Source organism: Schistocerca piceifrons, chromosome 3, assembly GCF_021461385.2.
Source record: "Schistocerca piceifrons isolate TAMUIC-IGC-003096 chromosome 3, iqSchPice1.1, whole genome shotgun sequence".
Taxonomy (NCBI): domain Eukaryota; kingdom Metazoa; phylum Arthropoda; class Insecta; order Orthoptera; family Acrididae; genus Schistocerca; species Schistocerca piceifrons.
The window spans coordinates 292,416,372-292,441,755 of NC_060140.1; the positions used below are offsets into that span (position 1 = coordinate 292,416,372).

General features: G+C 39.6%; 1 protein-coding gene across 2 annotated transcripts in view; it reads right to left on the bottom strand.

The window, feature by feature from the left end:
• Nucleotides 1-25,384, bottom strand: part of LOC124787948 (histone-lysine N-methyltransferase NSD3) — a 123,492-nt gene that overhangs the window by 69,641 nt on the left and 28,467 nt on the right. For both annotated transcript variants that reach the window (XM_047254947.1, XM_047254946.1), the window contains exon 6: nucleotides 11,241-11,449. In XM_047254947.1, the coding sequence (XP_047110903.1) occupies nucleotides 11,241-11,449 (209 nt within the window). The remainder of the gene's footprint in view (nucleotides 1-11,240; nucleotides 11,450-25,384) is intronic.

A 25,384-nucleotide genomic window follows, 5' to 3' on the forward strand; every position in this document is an offset into this window, starting at 1 on the left:
AATTCCAAAGAAAGCAGCTGCTGACAGTGTGAAAAACTGAACCATCAGTTTAATAAGTCACAGTTGCAAAATACTAACACAAGTCCTTTATAGAAGAATGGAAAAACTGGTAGAAGCTGAGCTTGGGAAAGACCAGTTTGGATTCCAGATAAATGTTAGAATACGCGAGGCAATATTGACCCTACAACTAATCTTAGAAGATAATTTAAGGGAAGGCGAATCTATGTTTCTAGCATTTGTACACTTACAGAAAGCTTTTGACAACGCTGACTGGAATACTCTCTTTTAAAGTCTAAAGTTGGCTGGGGCAGAATACAGGGAACGAAAGACTATCCACAATTTGTTCAGAAATCAGATGGCAGTTATAAGAGTCAAGGTGCATGAAAGGGAGCCACTGGTTGAGAAGGGAGTGAGGCAGGGTTATAGCCTATTCCCAGTGTTATTCAGCCTGTATATTGAGCAAGCAATAAAGGAAACAAAACAAAAAATTGGAATAGGAATTTAAGTCCAGGGAGAAGAAATAAAAACTGAGGTTTGCCAATGACATTGTAATTCTGTTGGAGACAGAAAATGACTTGCAAGAGCAGTTGAATGGAATGAACAGTGTCTTGAAAGAGGAAGTGAAGATCAACAAAAGCAAAAAGGAAGATAATGGAAAGTAGTGAAATTAAATCAGGTGACGATGAGGGAATTCCATTACGAAATGGGACAAGTAGGAGATGAGCTTCGCCATTTGAAAGCAAAGTAACTGATGACGGTCAAAGTAGGGAGGATATAAGGTGTAGACTGACAACAGCAAGAAAAGTGTGTCTGAAGAAAAGAAATTTGTTAACATCGAGTATAGATTTAAGAGTAAGGAAGTCCTTCGTGGAAGTATTTGTCTTGAGTGTAGCCATGTATGGAAGTTTAACTTGGATGACAAACAGTTTAGACAATAAGAGAATAGAAGCTTTTGAAATGTTGTGAAGATTGGGTGAGTATATCATGTAACTCATGAGGTGGTACTGAATAGAATTGAGGAGAAGACAAATTTGTGGCACAACCTGACTAGAAGGAGAAATCTGTTAGTGGGGCACATTCTGAGGTGTCAAGGGATCACCAATCTAATACAGGAGGGTAGCATGGGGGGTAAAAATCTTAGAGGAAGACTAAGAGATGAATACATTAAGCAGATTCAGAAAGATTGAGGTTGCAGTAGTTGCTCGAGGATGAAGAGGTTTGCACAGGATAGAGTAGCATGGAGAGCTGCTCTCAAACCACTCTCTGGACTGAAGACCGCAACCACCACCACCACCACCACCACCACCACCACCAACAACAACAGGGACAACTTTGTCAACAGTAGCAATGAGTCACTATATAGCACATACTTAAAAGTATTATGAAAAGGATAGATTGCTACTCCCTCTATAAATGAAGATGCTGAGTAGCAGACAGGCACAAAGATAAAGACTGTCATACAATTTAGCTTTCGACCAAAAGCCCTTCTTTCAAAGTAGAAAACACACACACACACACACACACACACACACACACACACACACACACACATTCACACAAGTACAACTCACTTATTCCTGTTATCTGTGTTTGTGTAAACGTGTGCTTTCTACTTCGGAACGAGGCCTTTTGACCGAAAGCTAAAATGAATAATAGTCTCTTCTTTGTGCTTGTATGCAACTCAGAATCTCCTCTACAGGGTGAGCAAAATTTCCTTTTCATACCAATGCTGTTAATCTATCTTAGACCTTCCATTGTCAGATATATTTAAGAGTGTACTTCAAGAAATTGTGTGTGTCTGAGAGGTTATTTCAATCATGGAAAAGGTAAGACACTCATATATTTATATTTCGTGACTACAGAATAGTTCTAAAACCTTCCAAATCCATGAAGTCAATAGCCAAGACCGAGATCTGTAGTGCAACTTGTGTGCTGACACATAAGCCAATTGGTTGTGTACCTGTATAAGAGCAGCTATGTGTGATACATAGCCTGACAAAGGTGGTACTGCATGACATTTGGCAGTACCTTGGCAGTTCCTCTTGTTTGTACTGCGTGATACAGGATACCTCTTATGCTACAGCCACCAACTTCAGTCAGGAAATTTCTTGTTCGAAGTTATTTGGTCGTGGCAATCATATGTGATTGCATGCATTGGTCTAATACTTTAATTTGAATTCTTTTGGCCAGACTAACATATCATCAACATCAGTGCCATTGGTAATTTACCACCCACGAAACTTATGTACCTGGGTTTGAGTCCTGCTCTGGCACACAGTTTTAACATGTTAAAAATGTTCCACACTTCATATACTCCACTAAAGTATAAATAAGACCTCTCAACATCTTATTTCTTGTTTACAACCAACATATGCTATGAAAAATGAGTATCCATCCCCCACTCAAGCTGTATGTCTGCCACATAGTTTTTATCAGTGCGCCCTCACATACACATTTACACATACTGCAACAAGTTCTACAGAAATGGATAGTTACTGAGGAACATATTTAGACAGTTATTGCAGGCACTATGGCAATAGTCCGAGTTTAACTGCATTGTGTGAAAAATAATGCATCTAACAACAGCTCATCACACGGACTATCTAATTGTTTACAGACCCTGTGAGTATGAGTCAGCAACTGCTGCAGAATACTACTGCTAGTACTTTCCTATAATAGCATTTCAGACTGAAATATGGTTGCCATAGTTTGAGATAGGATATCATTAGTACAGTGCATTTTCTAGTACTCAATGTCATCTGAACAAGTCCACTGACACAATGTGAAAGACGAGAAAAGCAAGATTACTGACAGGATACACTGTAGCCAAACAACCACTGCAATAGGCTCAACTGCTTTCATTTTCAGACTGTGCTAAAACTGTACAAAGGGCATAATTCCTAAGTACACACAATTTTGCTTTAGATACTGATGTGACTAGCTGTATGACTCTTCTGATATTTTGCAATTACAAAATTACTCACCACATATAAATCTGCAATCGTGATAAGTCATTTGTGGCCTCCCAGAGACAAAAACTCTCAATTTCTGGAAACATCCCCCAGAATGTGGCTAAGCCATGTCTCCGCAATATTTCTTTCAGGAGTGCTAGTTCTGCAAGGTTCCCAGGAGAGCTTCTGTAAAGTTTGGAAGGTAGGAGACGAGGTACTGGCAGAAGTAAAGCTGTGAGTACCGGGCGTGAGTCGTGCTTCGGTAGCTCAGTTGGTAGAGCACTTGCCCGCGAAAGGCAAAGGTCCCGAGTTCGAGTCTCGGTCGGGCACACAGTTTTAATCTGCCAGGAAGTTTCAAAAACTCTCAATATTGCAATTATAAAATTTTAATTTTATTTCTCAACAGGTGTGTGGTCTGTCTCAAACGGTTGGCAAATTTTTATGCACAATGTTGTACTTCAATCCAACAGGAAGCGTTCAACTACAATTTTTACCAAAAATGTCATTTTTATGTGATATAGTCTTACCACTTCTCAGCGAAAACTCAGATTATGATGCAAACTTAGGTTTAACATAGTCTGCCTTTTGCTTTTGTCACTCTACTTACACACCAGTAATCCAATCTCCCATTCAGTTTTCACATCTCTTGAATGATCTATTAGTATAATCATTAGCTGCCACATACTAAAATCTCCCTCCAGTGCCTTTCAACATTTATCAATTACTGTTTCCTTGCACTAACATGTTATTAGTAACTGATAGTCTGCCAATGGCTGTTTGATATTTATTCACCACCACCACCACGTCTGAATAATTTCATCTTTTAAGGTGTAAGAAGTCTAACACAACACTTAGTTTATTTCTGAATAAGCTAGCTTACAAAGAAATGGCAGCGAAGATGACTGGTGAAACAACTGTTCTCAACAAAAACAGCTGTATAACTGGTAGCCTGATACTTGGAGAACTCACCATACATGGATGTATTTTCACAATGTGTTACAAGATTTCTATTGTGTGTCCTTAGTACCTGTACAGGCGTGACAATAACACTAAACAGCAATGTCATCATAAAATACTGCAGGCTGGAGCCAGCAGTGGCTCAACAAGCCAGGGAACAGAACCCTGCCAGAGGAAATGCAATCCACTGTAAGTTAATCTATGGGGAAGCAGAAAGTCCGAAGCCATGTAGAGATGTGGACAGGGATGAATAGAACACACAGCAGGTTTGGGCAGCTGATGACTGAGTGCACGGCAATGGCAAGAGGGCAAGGTGAGACCCACAGTAGTTGAGCTCAGCATTAGAAATGCACCGCCCAGCTTGCTGTCGCCCATAGGTAAACACTTTGTTCGGTGGGTTTGCCTATACAATGTGTCATCTGTGAACCGTTTGTAGTCGTCTGTACTGGTCTGCTCCACTACCCACGCCAGCCCACCTGCCTCCACTGCACGTCCGCTAGTGGCAATACTGAAGTGTCAATTCTACAATATCTTCCAGAGATCTCCATGAAAAGCCTTGGTACTTTGACAAATGTTTCACGATACACACTCATTAATCTTCTTTGTCAATACAAATATCTCTCTTCTCGCAAACAAATATTGCAAAAATACACCTATACAAAAACAACCTCTACAAACACTTCAGAGGTTGACCATTAGTGCAGAAAGGAGTCAGATATATGGCTACATGTGCCTTCAACAATATACCAGAACATATTAAATGTCCTGTTGGTAATGTGGGATTTAAGACTGAGAAAGAATTTCCTGTTTGGCAACTCCTACTTCACTGAAGAGCATTTTTGCAGAAACTCCAGCTTACTGTTTTGTCATTACATTTTTTTGCAATTTAATAAAATATACATTTTTGATGATTTTCCATATCCCTCAGATTCATCCCTATGAGAACCATGGACCATGACATGACAAACTCAATGCGATTGAAACATAGGGGAATTTAATACTTTTGGTTGCTATATCTTCTAATTTAAAAGTAAACCAGTGCCAATTTACAAATTTCTTTTAGTGGACAACCAGCGACAAAATTATAGACACTGTCTAAAGGCGCTGTCCCGATCCATTTCTGCATGCTGCAAGGAAAACGGAAGGCAAATGTATATACAGACATGAGAGTGAATCCTATAATATACTAATGCTGCTGACAGAAACTGAAGCCTGCACTCACATATGCACTTCCAAGTAGACGTGAGAAAAAAAGACAGTTTGCACCTGTGCACTTCTCAACTTCCACACAGCACCAACCACGTAATTTTGAGGAACTCAAGTGTAGAATATTTGAAAATTTCCCTTAAGTATAAGAGGTGCTGAAATTTACTGTACACTCCTCATCTACAAATGAGCAAGCATGTGTAAATTTTTTGTAGCCTTGCTATCTATAAATGAGCAAATATACATGTACAATTCACTTTCTTACAATTTTAATAAGTGTGTGGGACAAAAAATGTTATTTGTATGTAGACGATATTCAGCGTATGTAGAGGTATTTGTTTCATTTTTTTATTTGTAGCAAATAATGAAAGTAGATTATTAATTCATTACAATTAAAGCAGTGTTTTGTACCTATTTAGAAATGTTGAGAAGTGAAGCTGCAGTAATCAAGGAATGTAATAAAGAAAGGTGAATAAGTCTGACTTGGACAAATGTTATATGTTTTTTTCCGAAAATTCAAAAAGAAGAGACTTATTGAAAAGCACACCCACATTATTTTAATTCTGACTCAACGATATCCAGAATTTACACCACTTTTACAGGACGGACATGCTGAAGACAATCTGTAAGAAGTTAGCAAATTCAGCCTACACTGTCATGCATGGGAGCATTACACTACAATGATTTAAGGCTAAGAAACTGTACCACTTAAAAATAATTTTGCGATCATTTCAGGTTTTATAATAAAACTGAAGACTGGTTTAAAAATTTTCTTTCTACCGCGAATTGACAGAATATTTTAAAGTGGTACCGAAGCACTGTGATTCAGTGGTGCGCGAGTTTCATGTACTTAACAGTGATGAAACATCAACAATCAGTTGAAGTCTGATTAATGCATCCAGAAGTTGTCAAATGCTATACTGTTTGAACATTAAACAATTTTAAAATCATTAATATTGCATTTGTGAAGTACAAAAGAGTGAGTTTTCATTGCAACATAAATAAACAATGCATCTCCAAAACATTCAATAGCGAGAACAAGAAGTAAGAACCATTGTTCCGCAATATTTACCAATAACTAGTAAATAAGAAGACTTTCTGAAAATTTAATTTAATTTTGAATAGTATTCAGCGATGAAGACTAAAAAGTTGAAAGTTGATAATACATACACTATAGAAGTGACAGGTGTGCAGCTTGTTTTCCGGGGAGAACCCAGACAGCGAAGTGGGTGTGCTCAACCTGCCTAGCAGTGATTCGCACTCAGTAATTGCAGTCAGCAGTTCCACACATTTGGGGAATTTGGCATAATGGACCTTCGGTGACGATCAAGCATATGTAGTCTTACAGAGTGTATACGGGGACAAGGAAAAAAAAATTCCCGGATTTCTCCCGGATATCCCGTTTAAAAATATGCTTTTTCCCGGGCGAAAATATACTTTTTCTGTGCTAAGTGACAGTAGGTTTTCCGTAGATTTTCCCTTGGAACTCATAAATTTATCACTCCTTTGAATGGTTAACGTTTAATACAATCGCATAGAACTTCCCGGAAAAAAAAGAAAAGACAAGGCAAAGAAGTTTTGGAGAGACTTAATAATTAAAAAAAAAAAAAAAAAAGGAGAGAAGTTCTGGAAAGACCTTTGATTTGCAGCAACATATACGCTGCATATTTTCGTATTACGAAAGTATAAATTCGAATTGCACCAAACACAGCGCGTTAGTTTCCGGAGCGTTGAAACCGAGGTTGCGATGTCCTTTCGTAGGCCAATCATATCTCATGCCACGAGATCTCATCAGCCGATGACAGCAGCTATTCAGAGCATATGACACGCATTATAGTCAGCCAATAGCAAGATCACTGGTTACGTAGCGCGAACACGCAAGAGGAAAAGTTAACGGTTTACATTAATGTACACAATACCATATATCTACAAGAAAAGCTAAGCTTTCACATGTAATATTTATCTTTTTTGCGTGTGTTATACTTTAAGACACATCACACAAATGTGCCAGTAAATTTAAAATTATGACATAAATGTCTCGGCTCAAAATTCTTGTTAAGTGGCTGGTCCTCAAATTGTTCAGTTTCAAACGCTCTGTGATTTTGATATCCATCCCACTTTCTCACACGTAACATAAATTCATCTTGCGTAAAAAGAAATTTACTTTGAAAGTAACGCTTTTCTAACCACCATTCGCAATACTATCCGGAGATTGTTAGAAATAGGTTCAATTTACCAGTTGCCAGAGAGCACCAGAAAACAGGCATTATTGAGCATGTGCAACTCCAGTGGTGTAGGAAGCCCGTATGCTTGTTTGTATAAAGCATGAAGAGAGCTTACATTACACCATAAAAGAAACAGTGCATCAGAGGATACTCCAAAGGGCATCGGAATTTCGTAAAACATACTAAAATGCATAATTCGGCTTGAAGTGCAAATTGGCTTTTTCCAGATTCACAATGAAGTAGGTCCCATCTGATATTAAGCTTTTCAGTGTGGTTTTTGGGATGTAAATTTTCTTGGAGTACCATTGCTCTACGATCTCATTTTTGGTTCTTTATTATGGCATAATGTCATATATGGCAGAAGATGATAACATGCACTTGAAATTCAGCGAACAGTTGGAACTAGCCAATACTGTAGAATGAAACACTTCGTTTCAAATAAAATGATTGCCTCAGCTGAAAGATTAATAAAGCCAAATTTCTTTAGCAAACTTGCAAAAATAACTTCACTGTTCTGCAAGGCGATTAATGCTTGACTGCTACAAACTTGGAAATAAAATAAAATCAGAAAACTGAAATTAATAATATATTTTTGCCCTCTGTAATTATGTGAATGTATTTTAATTCACTTGATAGCTCCCGGCCACAGAAATCTGTTTTGTTTTCATTTGACATGGGAGCTGAACACGAAGAGAATCAGCGAAATCACTTAACGTAAACACGGGTCATGTGGCGGTTAACCCCCTCCCCACTACAACTCGGACAACTCTGTGCAAGTGTGAATCTGGCAGCTAGGGCGCCCGAGAAAAATTTTTCTCGTTTGCATCTGGCTGCTTGCTGCTACTACCGATACAGCTAACAGCCAAACTTCAAGTAGCGGGAAGCAGGAGAAGGTACTGCTTATACGCGAGTCAAATGCGCATGCGCAACAGCCCGCTGGCAATTGGTCAAACGAACCTAATATGTACAGTTGTGACGTCATGCTCATAGCAAGCAGTTTATTGTTACGAAGAATTACAGTCTGTGCCCTACGACCTTTGACATATTTTTGCTATTTGCAGACGCTTGTGCGTGCATGGTTTTTTGTTGTTGTAAATTGCACATTTCCTTTGTCACTAAAGTTTTATTTTTTTCCCTCTCGTTTATATTTTATTGCTGCAGTATCATTCTCCAGTAGCAGGATACAATAACATTCTCTGCTAGAGAATCAATTCTGCAGTCAAAATTACAAAAATTTAACAAAGCTAAAACAATTAAAAATTCCCGGAATTCCGAAAAATTCCCGGTTTTCTCCCGGATGAAAAAATTCCTGGGTTTTTCCCGGAACTCCCGGTTGACCCGGATCGTATACACCCTGTCTTAACAGATAGGCAGCAGATGCGCCCTTTATGAACTCTAATTGGTATTCAATTTATCAAAACACAATGTGTTCTGCTCAAATAAGGTAATATTCATCATACAGTGGATTTTCAATTCCAATTCACACAGTGACCTTGTAAGGTGAATTCCAATTTATATAGTGATCTTCATTGGTTGTTGAACGATTGTGATAAAAAATATTTACTATTACAAGGTGTACAACTTTGCTTTTGCCGTTTTTTCCTCAACATTTGAGGCTTTAATGAAACAAATTGGTTATACATGTCTCATTCAAAGCATTTTCCATCACTGGCCACTACTTTTTCCTATCTTTCAGGCAGGGTACAAATCCCACGTCAAAAAAAATTGTTCATCTTTCGAAACAATCCACGAATCGATCCAATTTGTGACTTCTTCATGAGATCGGAAGTGCTGGTCAGCCAGGCCATGTGCCTTGATCTAAACAGGTGATAGTCAGAGGGAGCAATGTATGGAGAACAGAATGGGAATATTTCACCTTTCCACAATTACATAATACACGCAAATTCAGCAAAATATGCATCCCTGAAAGACTGATGATTATATCGTTTCTTAGTTGAACTCATCACGAAAACACTAAATCGCACACAAATTCGTCACATAGTTGCATGCATACCAGAACCACAACAAACACTGCATAAACAAAGCTTTCCCACTAACATGCAGTTGAAGCACAACACGTAAACACTAAATCTGACACCAATTCGTCACACAATTGCATGAATATCAGAACATACTGCATACACCACATAAAAGCAAGCATAAACAAAGCTTTCCCACTAACATGCATTCTAAGCACGAAGAGTATGCAGCAATAATCTGCGAGATGCGATTATCGATAGAACATTTGATCAACTTTCGCCAGCGGTGTTTCAAACACACAGAGTTAATGACAAAAGCACAGTGATATTCCGCACGAAGGTATTATCGATAATATTATTGGTCAACTTTCAGTCGAATTTCAAATACTCGCATCTCAGAACAGCAGCTATAATTTAAAGTCAAAACTGAAACGCAATATGAAAGCACAGGGTGGAAAGAAGCCCAGGAGTTGGAAAAAAATGTTCATCTGGAGAACTGGAAGGGAAGAAGACACAAGAAAAGTGGAAACAAAACATTACAACTGACCAGACAAAATGTAGGGTAAAGGCAGGGAGAATCTGGCCAATGTGGAGGCAAGGTCAAGGCCTCCATAACCAACATCTATGCAAATTGAGAGACTAAAATTCCAAATGAAAAATCAAGGATTTATACCCGAGACGACAAACCACTTTTGCAAAGAAAACCAAGGACAAGCATAACCAAGCGAGGGTCGTCCACTAACACTCGAGACAAGGAAGCTGGAAGTGCGAAGGGCCAAAAGGCTGGGGGAGATCAGCAAAATATGGATCACCATGAGGAGAACCCTGCAACTACAAGGGGTGATCAGCTCATTGCAGAGTAAAAAACCGGAGGTCAACCTAATATGGCCAATACGATGACGGCAGAGGGTAGTAGATTCCAGCCGAGAGAGGCAGAAGGAAGAACACCACATGGTCGGAGTCTCCTTGATGGTGCAAAGTTTATTAGAAAGAGGGGTAGCTCCCAAGAACTGGCCCACGATTGAGCAAAAAGGGATTTGATGTAAAGCCACAAATCCAGTCTCAGAGGTGTCGCCTAGAATGGTCAGCAAGTTCATTACCCAGGATACCAACGTGGCCAGGAACCCAAAGGAAATCAACCAAACAAGCAGCATCACCAAGATCAGCAAGAAGGTCAGGGTTGGCAGAGACTGAGGGGTGGCAGGAGAAACAACGAGCGATAGCCTGAAAGCCACTCATTGAGTCTGTACATAACAAAACTTGGGTGAGTGAGGACCATTTAAAGGAGCAGAGGGCCTCATAAATTGCCATCAATTCTGCAGTAAACACTCCATACATGGCGCACAGGGGATGGTGCCCCATACCAACAGAAGACTTGAAGGCATATCCCACATGATTGGCAGATGTAGAGCCATTGGTGTAAAAAACAATGGCATCCTGAAACTGCCTTATTCTTAACTTCCTATCTGTTTTACTTCGCGGATATATCAGAAGAAAATTTATTTGAGGAAACTAATAAATTACGAGACAGAATTATTCATCAGTACTTACCTATGATAAATATGTATTAATGCCAAAAGACACACATAAAATTAAAAGTGACATCACTATCCTAGCTTTCGGAACTGTTAGATCCTTGCCCGGTCAACAGAGGAGGACAGGTTGGGGATGACTGGAAAGGACAGGTGGGTCACTTAGACCCCGGGATGAGAGGGACTCACTTGTGAAGAGTATGTAGATAGGCAAGTAGGCATGGCATGGCATTACATCGCAACACACACACAAAATGAAAGAAAGAGAGAGAGAGAGAGAGAGAGAGAGAGAGAGAGAGAGCTTAAATATTCACACCACGGCTTAGAAGCAGGTTTTTTCCCCAGTAACAAAGTCTCTAGAAATAGGATTACTTTTTGACTTGAACTTACTTTGCTTTTGTGCTTTTCTTCACACTTTTCGGCTTTTTTTCTGTGATCTGCTTCAGTTCACCAGATTCTGCATTTTTGTCATCAGCTGAAGATTCTTCAGATCTGTCATTCACTGGGAAGTTTTTCACTGAATCCGGAACTGTACTGAGACTACTATTTGTGTCAGATGTATCATCAGATGTACTGTCCGGTGTTTTTTCCAGTTTTATCTGTTGAATATAGAAAGCAGATTTAAATCACCGTACATGTTTTGATAAACAAACTGAGTATGAAAACTCTCTCAAAGGAATAAATATTAAACTGCTGCAGCGCATGTAAAAGAAATTAAGACAGGGAGTCATTTGTAGCTGCCATTGCAATGGGTTAAAAAAACTAGTTTCCTACTGAACTCATAAAATGGACAGTTAAATATTCATTACTGTAGGAACTTTTATATTGTACAACATACCAGAAAACAAAGTAGTATTGACACATACGCTACTCTTACACTGCCAAACATCGACTGGAAAATGCTATGACCAGGAAATTACAATAACATAAAAACAGTAATATTAGATGTCTTGTATGGTTGAGATGGACATAAGCGCAAAGAGAGGGTGAGTGGGTGGATGTGGGTGTGAGGGAGAAAGGTACTTTAGAATGTAAGGTGAGAGGCATGGAGGACTCCAAGGTACATTGGACATAGCATGTTTCCCATCATCTATCTTGAACAACGTCATTAACAGCTTTCTAACTTAACATCTAAATAATCTCTTTTCCTATACATTGCCAAAACAAAGCACTCAAAAGGTAAGAATGAATTCATCTATGCTCCTGGCCATTAAAACTGCAACACCAAGAAAGTGACATGCAGAACACATCAAATTGGCATGAAAATAGCTTGTGGTCTTGTGGTAGCTTTCTCACTTTCCGCGCATGGGGTCCCGGGTTCGATTCGCAGCGGGGTCAGGGATTTTCCCTGCCTCCAGATAACTGGGTGGTGGTGTGTTATCATCATCATCATCATCATCATCATCATAAAACATGTAAAATATGAACAAGAGCCATGAGGGAGCAATAAGAGTGGGCGACCAAGAACAAAGTGCTTGGATAAAAAAGAACGTACGGGATGTAGTCTTCCAACACTACTGTTCAATTTACACATCAAAGAAGCAATGATGGGAATAAAAGATAGGTTCAGCAGAGGAATTAAAATTCAAGGTGAAAGAATATCAATGATGCAATTTGCTGATGGCATTGCTATTGTTAGTGAAAGGGAAGTGACGAAGAATTACATGATCTGCTGAATGGAATGAACAGTCTCATAAGCACAGAATATGGATAGAGAGTAAATCGAAGAAAGACGAAAGTAATGAGAAGCAGCAGAAATGAGAGCAGCGAGAAACTTATCAGGATTGATGGTCACGAAATATATGAAGTTAAGGAATTCTACTACGTAGATAGCAAAATAACCAGTGATGAACGGAGCAAGAACATCAAAAGCAGACTAGCACTGGCAAAAAGGGCATTCCTGGCAACAAGAAGTCTATTGGTATCAAACATAGGCCTTAATTTGAGGAAGAAATTTCTGAGAATGTACGTCTGGAGCACAGCATTGTATGGTAGTGATACAGGGACAATGCGAAAACTGGAACAGAAGAGAATCAAAGCATTTGAGATGTGGTGCTACACACAAATGTTGAAAATTAGGTGGACTGATAAGCTAAGGAATGAGGAAAAACAAAAACAGTAGAGAAAGCCAGAGATTGGAATACATTCCGCAAACAACTGAGGTCATAGGTTGCAAGTGCTACTCTAAGATGAAGAGATTGGGACAGGAGTGAAATTCGTGGCAGGCCACATCAAACCAATCAAAAGACCATTGATATAAAAAATAAATAAATAAATAAAACACATTTGTGATATGCAAATGATTACGTTTGCAGTATAACCATGCAAAAATAGATAGGGGTAACACCACCCACATTGTATAAGTGAAGCTTATGCCGTGGGTTCCTAATTCAGAAATCAAATTTCAATTATGGTTGCTTGTAAGAAGATTGTGTTATGCCTCACGTAACAAAGATACCTCTACCATCAAGTGTCAGAGTTTGATAGCAGCAGCACCATAGCCTACCAAGACTGTGGTTTATTGTTGGTTGGGATGCCACAATTCATGGAATTAATGTGTTCAGGAAGGACATACTCAACACCATGCAGGGTCTCAAATGGCCCCAAACAACTACAGTCAGAGAGGACATGCAGAATTTACAACCACATCACATATTTCAATACATTAAATAGGATTGTTCACAGTAAAGCCGGGAACGCACACATACAGTGCAATACTGTCTGTAACAGCATGAACAATCAACACTGCAACCATTTTTATGGCTTCCCTTGATGTGACCACAGACAGAGGTGCATTAACAGTGGTGGTCTCCAAGACAACATTGCACACGTGCGCACATGCATGCACACATGCACACGCACACAAAGTAGCACCACATCGACTTCTTGGAAATGTCACTGTTATGCATATAGTATCACAATGGACATACAGGTATTTATGTGTGGAGGCTCTTGAGGAGCGAAAGTTTCCAGATCACATTCATCATTGTCATACGGGGTCAGCACCTGAAGTGGTAGGACAAGGGTGCCGTAGGATACACAATTCACTCACCCCTTCTATGTATAGCTGGTAATCTGGACAGCAGCTGTTACATTTCTGATGTGTCAAGGTTAGTAGCTGTGCCCTATCTCTAACTTCTCTTCCAACAAGATAACACAAAATCATGTGTTGCCCACATCAAGCTGACCCAAATCAATACAAAAGTGTTAGGCTCTTGTCTTGGCAAGCACATAGACTGTTGTCTTGGTCAGTACATTTCTTAGTCATGTCACCCATTGAAAACATTTGGTCATCACTTGCCAAGAGATGGGCACACCTCTACTTGGCAGTTATACACAGATGAACCATCACAGTATGGAATGACCTACCCGTATCTGTCATCCAAGCTCACTTCAACTATGCCCAGTTGGGTTACAGCCAATGCTGCCAGAGGTCACAGTTCTGTGTACTAAATATCACACCTGTTATGAACACAAATCATCTACAAAATATATAATGTATTCTTCCAGTTATACAGCATACATACAGTAAGTAAAATTTTGTTATTCTCTATTCTGCCTAATGTTTCAGTTGTAATGGTCACCACTGTATTTCCACTGGTGTGTAAATTCCATTTGGTCTACATTTGTAAGTAGTTTTAGATTGTCCCAATATTTCTTTCTATTACTTTAACTGTAGCTCATAATGGAAATGAGGCAGTATGAATGACAGACTTAAATGTCACTTTTACATCTACACTCGTGCTCATAAATTAAGGATAATGCTGATACATGGTGAAACAACGCTCTGGTGGGCAGTTTGCAGGCATAATCACCTCGGGGTATGACCATGCAGTGCATTTGACCTGCGGTTGTCGCGCGGTGACACTGGCAGCAGTCCACATACACAGAAGTATGTTGGTGCATGTCAGAGCACGGTGTAGCGAGTAAGTGTGCAGACATTTGCAGACATGCTAATGGTGACTGTGTGTTGAAAATGGCTCAAAGAACATATATTGATGACGTTATGAGGAGTAGAATACTAGGGCGACTGGAGGCTGGTCAAACACAGTAGGTCGTAGCACGGGCCCTCTGTGTGCCACAAAGTGTGATCTCAAGATTATGGCAACGATTTCAGCAGACAGGAAACGTGTCCAGGCACTACAGTGTGGGACGTCCACAGTGTACAACACCACAAGAAGACCGATATCTAACAATCGGTGACCGCAGACAGCCCGGAGTACTGCAGGTACCCTTGCTCGGGACCTTACCGTATCCACTGAAACAGTTGTCTCCAGACATACAGTCTGCAGGCGACTGAACAGACATTTTTTATTCGCCTCGAGACCTGCAAGGTGCATTCCACTGGCCCCTGGTCACAGGAGAGCCCATAAAGCCTGGTGTCAAGAACACAGTATGTGGTCATTGGAGCAGTGGTCCCTGGTTATGTTCACGGATGAGTCCAGGTGTAATCTGAACAGTGATTCCCGCTGGGTTTTCATCTGGCGTGAACCAGGAACTGGATACCAACCCCTTAACGTCCTTGAAAGGAACCTGTATGGAGGTCGTGGTTTGATGGTGTGGGGGTGGGATTATGATTGGTGCACGTACACCCCTGCATGTCTTTGACAGGGGAACTGTAACAAGTCAGGTGTATCTGGACATCATTTTGCACCAGTATGTCCTCCCTTTCAAGGGTGCAGTGGGTCCCACCTTCCTCCCGATGGATGATAACGCATGTCCCCATTCAGCTGCCATCGTGGAGGATTACCTTGAAACAGAAGATATCAGGCAAATGGAGCGGCCTGCCTGTTCTCCAGACCTAAACCCCATCATGCACGTCTGGGATGCTCTCGATCGACGTATCGCTGCACGTCTTCAAACCCTTAGGACACTTCAGGAGCTCCGACAGGCATTGGTGCAAGAATTGGAGGCTATAACCCAGCAGCTGCTAGACAACCTGATCCAGAGTATGCCAACCCACTGTGCGGCCTGTGTACATGTGCATGGTGATCATATCCCATATTGATGTCGGGGTACATGTACAGGAAACAGTCGCGTTTTGTAGCGCTTGTTTTGGAACAGTTTTCTCAACTTATCACCAATACCGTGGGCTTACAGATCTGTGTCCGTGTGTGTTCCCTATGTGCTTATGCTATTAGCGCCAGTTTTGTGTAGTGCCACATTGTGTGGCATCACATTCTGCAATTATCCTTAATTTATGAGCATGAGTGTATATCTACATGTATACTCTGCAAATCACTGTGAGGTGCATGGTAGAGGGTACACCCCACTGTACCAGTTATTCAGATTTCTTCCTGTTCCATTCACGTATGGAGCATGTGAAGAATGACTGAAAGCCTCTAAGGCTGCAGTTATTATTGTAATCTTATCTTCATGACCCCTTTGTGAGCGATACATAGGAGGTTGTAGTATATTCTTAGGGTAACCACTTACAGCCAGTTCTTGAAACACATTTTCTTGAGATGGTTTATGCCTATCTTCAAGAGTATTCCAGTTCAGTTTCTTCAGTATCTCTGTGACACTTTCCCATGGATTAAACAAACCTTTGACTATTTGTGCTGCCCTCCTCTGTGTACATTCAATATCCTGTTAGCCCTGTCTGATACAATTCCACACACTTGGGCAATATTTGAGAATTGGTTGCACTAATGATTTGTAAGCGATCTCCTTTGTAGACAGATTGCACTTCCCCAATATTCTACCCATAAACTGAAGTCTAACACCAACTTTATCCACATTAACCTATGTCATACTTCCATTTCATACCCCTACAAAGTGTTACACCCAGATATTTGTATGAATTGACCAATTCCAACAGTGACTCATTATTATAGTCATCGGATATTATGTTTTTTTTCGTTTTGTGTAGTGCAGAATTTTACATTTCTGAATGTGTAGAGCAAGTTGCCAATGGCTGCACCACATAGAAATCTAATCAAGATCTGACTAAATACTTATGCAGCTTCTTCAGATAGTACTTCATTATAGGTAACTGCATCATTGGCCAAAAGCCCAATTTTACTACTAATATTGTTTACAATGTCATTAATACACAACATGAACAGCAAGAGTCCTAACACACTTCCCTGGGTTCACACCTGAAGTTACGTCTACATCTGACAATGACTATCCACCCAAGATAGCATGCTGTGTTCTCCGCACCAAAAATTCCTTGATCCAGTCACAAATTTCACTTGATATCCCATATGATCGTACATTTGACGAAAAATGTAGGAGTGATAACAGTCAAATGCTTTTTGGAAATCAAGAAATACAGCATCTACCTGACTGCCTTATCTTTTTCTTATAATTGGCCTTTGTTTTCTGCTGCTTCAAACTTTATTGCAAATCATTTTTGGTTAAATTTTTTGAATAACTAACCTGTATGTCTTCCGTTCCTCAATAACTAATATATCAATGTTCTTTATGGCTTTAAAATTTTATAGTATACACAAAAATGTGAAACATATTAATCTCCTTCACTATTTTATTAACAAATTTAAATGGAATACTGATTTTTCAAATAATTGTCATCTACTTCCCTATTTCCTATACTGACTGTTTAAATAAATCCAATTAATGTCAACATTACAAGCTCACATGCTCAACATTAAGGGGAGGGGGGGGGGGGGTCGCTGTAACAATACTGGCAGGGAGATAACCCCATCCCCCCCCCCCCCACACCACCTTTACCCCTTCCTTTTGCATTTTTACACATTCCAAACAATTTATTCTTTTCTAACTGTTAAATGCTCTCTCAATAGTGTTTCATTACTTCTACTTACTACACTGAAGAGCCAAAGACACTGGTACTCCAGCTTAATATTGCATAGGTTATCTGCAAGCTCGCAGAAATGCCGCAACATGACATGGGATAGACTAGACTAATGTCTGAAGTAGTTATGGTGGGAATTTAACAATAAATCCTGCAGGGCCATCCATAAATCTTTAAGAGTACATGGGGGTGGAGATCTCTTCTGAACAGCATGTTGCAAGGCATCCCAGATATGCTCAATAATGTTCATGTCTGGAGAGTCTGATGGCCAGCAGAAGTGTTTAAACTCAGAAGACTGTTGAAACTTCCTGGCAGATTAAAACTGTGTGCCTGACCGAGACTCGAACTCGGGACCTTTGCCTTTCGCGGGCAAGTGCTCTACCATCTGAGCTACCGAAGCACAACTCACGCCCGCGCGTCACAACTTTACTTCTGCCAGTATCTCGTCTCCTACCTTCCAAACTTTACAGAAGCTCTCCTGCGAACCTTGTAGAACTAGCACTCCTGAAAGAAAGGAGTGCTAGTTCTGCAAGATTTGCAGGAGAGCTTCTGTAAAGTTTGGAAGGTTTCATATCAGTGCACACTCCACTGCAGAGTGAAAATCTCATTCTCAGTAGACTGTTACTGGAGCCACTCTGTAGCAAGCCTGGGCGTGTGGACTGTCACACTGTCCCGCTGGAATTGTCCAAGTCCGTCGGAATGCACAATGGACACTAATGGATGCAGGTGATTGGACAGGATGCTTACGTACGTGTCACATGAAAGAGTCGTATCTAGACATATCAGGTATCCCATATCACTTCAACCGCACTCACCCCACACCATTACAGAGCCTCCACCAGCTTGAACAGTCCCCTTCTGACATGCAGAGTCCATGGATTCATGAGGTTGTCTCCATATCCGGACACATCCATCATGTTTCCAGTCAACATCAGCCCAATGTCGGTGTTAATAGGCCCAGGCGAGACATAAAGCCTGTGTCGTGCAGTCATCAAGGGTACATGAGTGGGCCTTTGACTCCAAAAGCCTGTATCTATGTTGTTTCATTGAACAGTTCACATGCTGATACTTTTTGCTGGCCCAGCACTGAAATCTGCAGCAATTTGTGGAAGGGTTGTACTTCTGTCACACTGAATGATTCTTTTCAGTCGTCGTCGGTGCCATTCTTGCAAGATCTTTTTCTGGCCGCTGCAATGTTGGACATTTGATGTCTGACCGGATTCTTGATATTCACGGTACACTCTTGAAATGGTCATATGGGACAATCCCCACTTCTGCTGTGTCCAATCACTCGTGCGCCGACCATTTTCAAACTCACTTAAATCTTGATAACCTGCCATTGTAGCAGCAGTAACTGATCTAACAACTGCACCAGACACTCGTTGACTCATATAGACGTTGCCCACCACAGTGCCGTATTCTGCCTGTTTACATATCTCTGTATTTGAATACACATGCCCATATCAGTTTCTTTGGCACTTCAGTATAAATGGTGAAACATTTTTAGCTCTTAGTCTTGTTGATCAATAGTGAAATGGCAATTAAAGATCCAATGATGATGAAATAATAATAATAATAATAATAATATTTGTTGTATTGGGTATGGATATTTCGATTAGTTGTGTTAATTTCTTCTTTTTATTGGTGAGTATGATGTCAGGTTTCTTATGTGGTGTTGTTTTATCTGTTGTAATGGTTCTGTTCCAGTATAATTTGTATTCATCATTCTCCAGTACATTTTGTGGTGCATACTTGTATGTGGGAACGTGTTGTTTTATAAGTTTATGTTGTAAGGCAAGCTGTTGATGTATTATTTTTGCTACATTGTCATGTCTTCTGGGGTATTCTGTATTTGCTAGTATTGTACATCCACTTGTGATGTGATCTACTGTTTCTATTTGTTGTTTGCAAAGTCTGCATTTATCTGTTGTGGTATTGGGATCTTTAATAATATGCTTGCTGTAATATCTGGTGTTTATTGTTTGATCCTGTATTGCAATCATGAATCCTTCCATCTCACTGTATATATTGCCTTTCCTTAGCCATGTGTTGGATCCGTCTTGATCGATGTGTGGCTGTGTTAGATGATACGGGTGCTTGCCATGTAGTGTTTTCTTTTTCCAATTTACTTTCTTCGTATCTGCTGATGTTACATGATCTAAAGGGTTGTAAAGGTGGTTATGAAATTGCAGTGGTGTAGCCGATGTATTTATATGAGTGATTGCTTTGTGTATTTTGCTAGTTTCTGCTCGTTCTAGAAAGAATTTTCTTAAATTGTCTACCCGTCCACAATGTAGGTTTTTTATGTCGATGAATCCCCTTCCTCCTTCCTTTCTGCTTAATGTGAATCTTTCTGTTGCTGAATGTATGTGATGTATTCTATATTTGTGGCATTGTGAACGTGTAAGTGTATTGAGTGCTTCTAGGTCTGTGTTACTCCATTTCACTACTCCAAATGAGTAGGTCAATATTGGTATAGCATAAATATTTATAGCTTTTGTCTTGTTTCTTGCTGTCAATTCTGTTTTCAGTATTTTGTTAGCCTTTGTCTATATTTTTCTTTTAGTTCTTCTTTAATATTTGTATTATCTATTCCTATTTTTTGTCTGTATCCTAGATATTTATAGGCATCTGTTTTTTCCATCGCTTCTATGGAGTCACTGTGGTTATTCAATATGTAATCTTCTTGTTTAGTGTGTTTTCCCTTGACTATGCTATTTTTCTTACATTTGTCTGTTCCAAAAGCCATATTTATATCATTGCTGAATACTTCTGTTATCTTTAGTAATTGGTAGAGTTGTTGATTGGTTGCTGCCAGTAGTTTTAGATCATCCATGTATAGCAAATGTGTGATTTTGTGTGGGTATGTTCCAGTAATATTATATCCATAATTTGTATTATTTAGCACGTTGGATAGTGGGTTCAGAGCAAGACAGAACCAGAAAGGACTTAATGAGTCTCCTTGGTATATGCCACGCTTAATCTGTATTGGCTGTGATGTGATGTTATCTGAATTTGTTTGAATATTAAGTGTGGTTTTCCAGTTTTTCATTACTATGTTTAGAAACTGTATCAATTTAGGATCTACTTTGTATATTTCCAATATCTGTAGTAACCATGAGTGGGGTACACTATCAAAGGCTTTTTGGTAATCAATGTATGCGTAGTGTAGCGACCTTTGTTTAGTTTTAGCTTGATATGTCACCTCTGTATCTATTATCAGTTGCTCTTTACATCCTCGTGCTCCTTTGCAGCAGCCTTTTTGTTCTTCATTTATAATATTGTTCTGTGTTGTATGTGTCATTAATTTCTGTGTAATGACTGAAGTTAATATTTTGTAGATTGTTGGTAGGCATGTTATGGGGCGATATTTAGCTGGGTTTGCTGTGTCTGCTTGATCTTTAGGTTTCAGATAGGTTATTCCATGTGCAAGTGTATCAGGGAATGTGTATGGGTCTGCAATGTAACTGTTAAATAATTTAGTTAGATGTGAATGTGTTGAGGTGAACTTCTTTAGCCAGTAATTTGCTATTTTATCATTTCCAGGGGCTTTCCAATTGTGTGTAGAATTAATTGCTCGGGTGACTTCATGTTGCAAAATTATCACTTCAGGCATTTGTGGTATCATCTTGTATGTGTCTGTTTCTGCTTGTATCCACTGTGCATGCCTGTTATGTTGTACCGGGTTTGATCATATGTTGCTCCAGAAGTGTTCCATGTCTGTTATGTTTGGTGGATTGTCTATTTTAATGTGTGTGTTATCTATTGTTTGGTAAAATCTCTTTTGGTTTGTGTTGAATGTTTGGTTTTGTTTCCTTCTATTTTCACTTTTTTTGTATCTTCTAAGTCGTTTGGCCAATGCATGTAATTTCTGCTTCTTTTCATCAAATTGCTCTATTGCTTCTTGTTGTGAGATTTTACCTAACCTTTTTCCTTTTTTGTCTGATATTTCATTTCTTATAAATTGTGTAAGCTGCCCGATGTCTTTTCTCAGTTTTTCTATTCTGATCTGTAGCCTGTGTTGCCATGCTGGTTTTGTGGGTTTCTTCTGTGTGTTGGTTGGTTCTGATCTCTGCCTAGTGTGTATATTTATTGTAGTGAGTGCTCCTATATAAACCAGTAGTTGTAACTCTTCCATAGTTGTGTTTTCATTTATTTTGTTGTGTATGATTGTGTTGATAGTTTTTATTGTTGTTTCGACTTGTGGGTTATTTAGCGGTCTATGCAAGAATGGTCTAATGTCTGTATTTGTGTCTTTGTATTCTATATATGTCAGCTGAAATTTCTCTTCTATATCTAACACGTGTGTCTCTTCGTGTTCTATTTGTGCTTGTTCTGGTGGCTGTCTTAAGATTTGTTTGCTCTGGGATGTTTGAGTCCATTACTGTATTTTCTTCTTCTTCTGATTGCACATTATTTTGTTCCAGTATTTGTTGTACTTGTTGTTTGATGTTTTCTAATTCTGACTGGGGTATCCTGTTATTTTTTATTATTACACGGATCTGATCAGCTAGTCGTCGTTCTGTTAAAAATTTTAATTCCGGGTATCTGGTAATAAATGTTGTGTATACTTGTGATCTGTATCCAGTTGTGTTGGTTCCTAGGTTTGTTGCTTGGTAATAACAGAACATGAGGTGTCGATTAACTTCATCTGACCATCTCATCCTCTGTCTTTTGTTTTCCTTCTAGGGTGGTTGCAGGAAGCATATCCTGCAAAACACCTCTATTTGGATTTAAATCATTTTCCAGTTGGCTAGCAGTGTCGTTACCATTGTGGGCGGGCATAGGGTTCAAGTGTCGTCCCCGACCATGACGCTTGTCCGAGGATTCTTTAGTTCTGTCCTGAACCAAGTAATCACACTAAAAGGGGGGTTAGCCCTATTAGTGGTTTGTTCTTTTCGTCGCGTTTTACGACTGGCAGAACATACCAGAGGCCTATTCTTTCCCCGGGCCTCCACCCAATACAACAAATATACAAAAGAAAACAGGAGAAAAAATTGAAAAATACATCCAACTGGCTGAGGAAGTCAAGGACATGTGGCATCAGGATAAAGTTGACATCATACCAATTATACTATCAACTACAGGAGTCATACCACACAATATCCACCATTACATCAATACAATACAGCTACATCCATACTTATATATACAATTACAGAAATCCGTAATTATTGATACATGTTCAATTACCCGAAAGTTCCTAAATGCAATATAACATATACCGTACAGTTAAAAGGAAGTGACGCTTGATCAAGGTCCGCGTCACGTCCCATTTTTAACCAGACTTAACGTCTGAGAAAGTAAAGAAATAATAATATAATAATAATAATAATTGTTGTTGTTGTTGTGGTCTTCAGTCCTGAGACTGGTTTGATGCAGCTCTCCATGCTACTCTATCCTGTGCAAGCTTTTTCATCTCCCAGTACCTACTGCAACCTACATCCTTCTGAATCTGCTTAGTGTATTCATCTCTTGGTCTCCCTCTACGATTTTTACCCTCCACGCTGCCCTCCAATACTAAATTGGTGATCCCTTGATGCCTCAGAACATGTCCTACCAACCGATCCCTTCTTCTGGTCAAGTTGTGCCACAAACTTCTCTTCTCCCCAATCCTATTCAATACTTCCTCATTAGTTATGTGATCTACCCATCTAATCTTCAGCATTCTTCTGTAGCACCACATTTCGAAAGCTTCTATTCTCTTCTTGTCCAAACTATTTATCGTCCATGTTTCACTTCCATACATGGCTACACTCCATACGAATACTTTCAGAAATGACTTCCTGACACTTAAATCAATACTGGATGTTAACAAATTTCTCTTCTTCAGGAACGCTTTCCTTGCCATTGCCAGCCTACATTTTATATCCCCTCTACTTCGACCATCATCAGTTATTTTGCTCCCCAAATAGCAAAACTCCTTTACTACTTTAAGTGCCTCATTTCCTAATCTAATTCCCTCAGCATCACCCGACTTAATTTGACTACATTCCATTATCCTTGTTTTGCTTTTGTTGATGTTCATCTTATATCCTCCTTTCAAGACACTGTCCATTCCATTCAACTGCTCTTCCGAGTCCTTTGCTGTCTCTGACAGAATTACAATGTCATCGGCGAACCTCAAAGTTTTTATTTCTTCTCCATGAATTTTAATACCTACTCCGAATTTTTCTTTTGTTTCCTTTACTGCTTGCTCAATATACAGATTGAACAACATCGGGGAGAGGCTACAACCCTGTCTTACTCCCTTCCCAACCACTGCTTCCCTTTCATGTCCCTCGACTCTTATAACTGCCATCTGGTTTCTGTACAAATTGTAAATAGCCTTTCGCTCCCTGTATTTTACCCCTGCCACCTTTAGAATTTGAAAGAGAGTATTCCAGTCAACATTGTCAAAAGCTTTCTCTAAGTCTACAAATGCTAGAAACGTAGGTTTGCCTTTCCGTAATCTTTCTTCTAAGATAAGTCGTAAGGTCAGTATTGCCTCACGTGTTCCAGTGTTTCTACGGAATCCAAACTGATCTTCCCCGAGGTTGGCTTCTACTAGTTTTTCCATTTGTCTGTAAAGAATTCGTGTTAGTATTTTGCCGCTGTGACTTATTAAGCTGATAGTTCGGTAATTTTCACATCTGTCAACACCTGCTTTCTTTGGGATTGGAATTATTATATTCTTCTTGAAGTCTGAGGGTATTTCGCCTGTTTCATACATCTTGCTCACCAGATGGTAGAGTTTTATCAGGACTGGCTCCCCCACGGCCGTCAGTAGTTCCAATGGAATATTGTCTACTCCGGGGGCCTTGTTTCGACTCAGGTCTTTCAGTGCTCTGTCAAACTCTTCACGCAGTATCATATCTCCCATTTCATCTTCATCTACATCCTCTTCCATTTCCATTATATTGTCCTCAAGTACATCGCCCTTGTATAGACCCTCTATATACTCCTTCCACCTTTCTGCTTTCCCTTCTTTGCTTAGAACTGGGTTTCCATCTGAGCTCTTGATATTCATACAAGTCGTTCTCTTATCTCCAAAGGTCTCTTTAATTTTCCTGTAGGCGGTATCTATCTTACTCCTAGTGAGATAGGCCTCTACATCCTTACATTTGTCCTCTAGCCATCCCTGCTTAGCCATTTTGCACTTCCTGTCGATCTCATTTTTGAGACGTTTGTATTCCTTTTTGCCTGTTTCACTTACTGCATTTTTATATTTTCTCCTTTCATCAATTAAATTCAATATTTCTTCTGTTACCCAAGGATTTCTACTAGCCCTCGTCTTTTTACCTACTTGATCCTCTGCTGCCTTCACTACTTCATCTCTCAAAGCTACCCATACTTCTTCTACTGTATTTATTTCCCCCATTCCTGTCAATTGCTCCCTTATGCTCTCCCTGAATCTCTGTACAACCTCTGGTTCTTTTAGTTTATCCAGGTCCCATCTCCTTAAATTCCCACCTTTTTGCAGTTTCTTCAGTTTTAATCTACAGGTCATAACCAATAGATTGTGGTCAGAGTCCACATCTGCCCCTGGAAATGTCTTACAATTTAAAACCTGGTTCCTAAATCTCTGTCTTACCATTATATAATCCATCTGATACCTTTTAGTATCTCCAGGGTTCTTCCATGTATACAACCTTCTTTCATGATTCTTAAACCAAGTGTTAGTTATGATTATGTTGTGCTCTGTGCAAAATTCGACCAGGCGGCTTCCTCTTTCATTTCTGTCCCCCAATCCATATTCACCTACTATGTTTCCTTC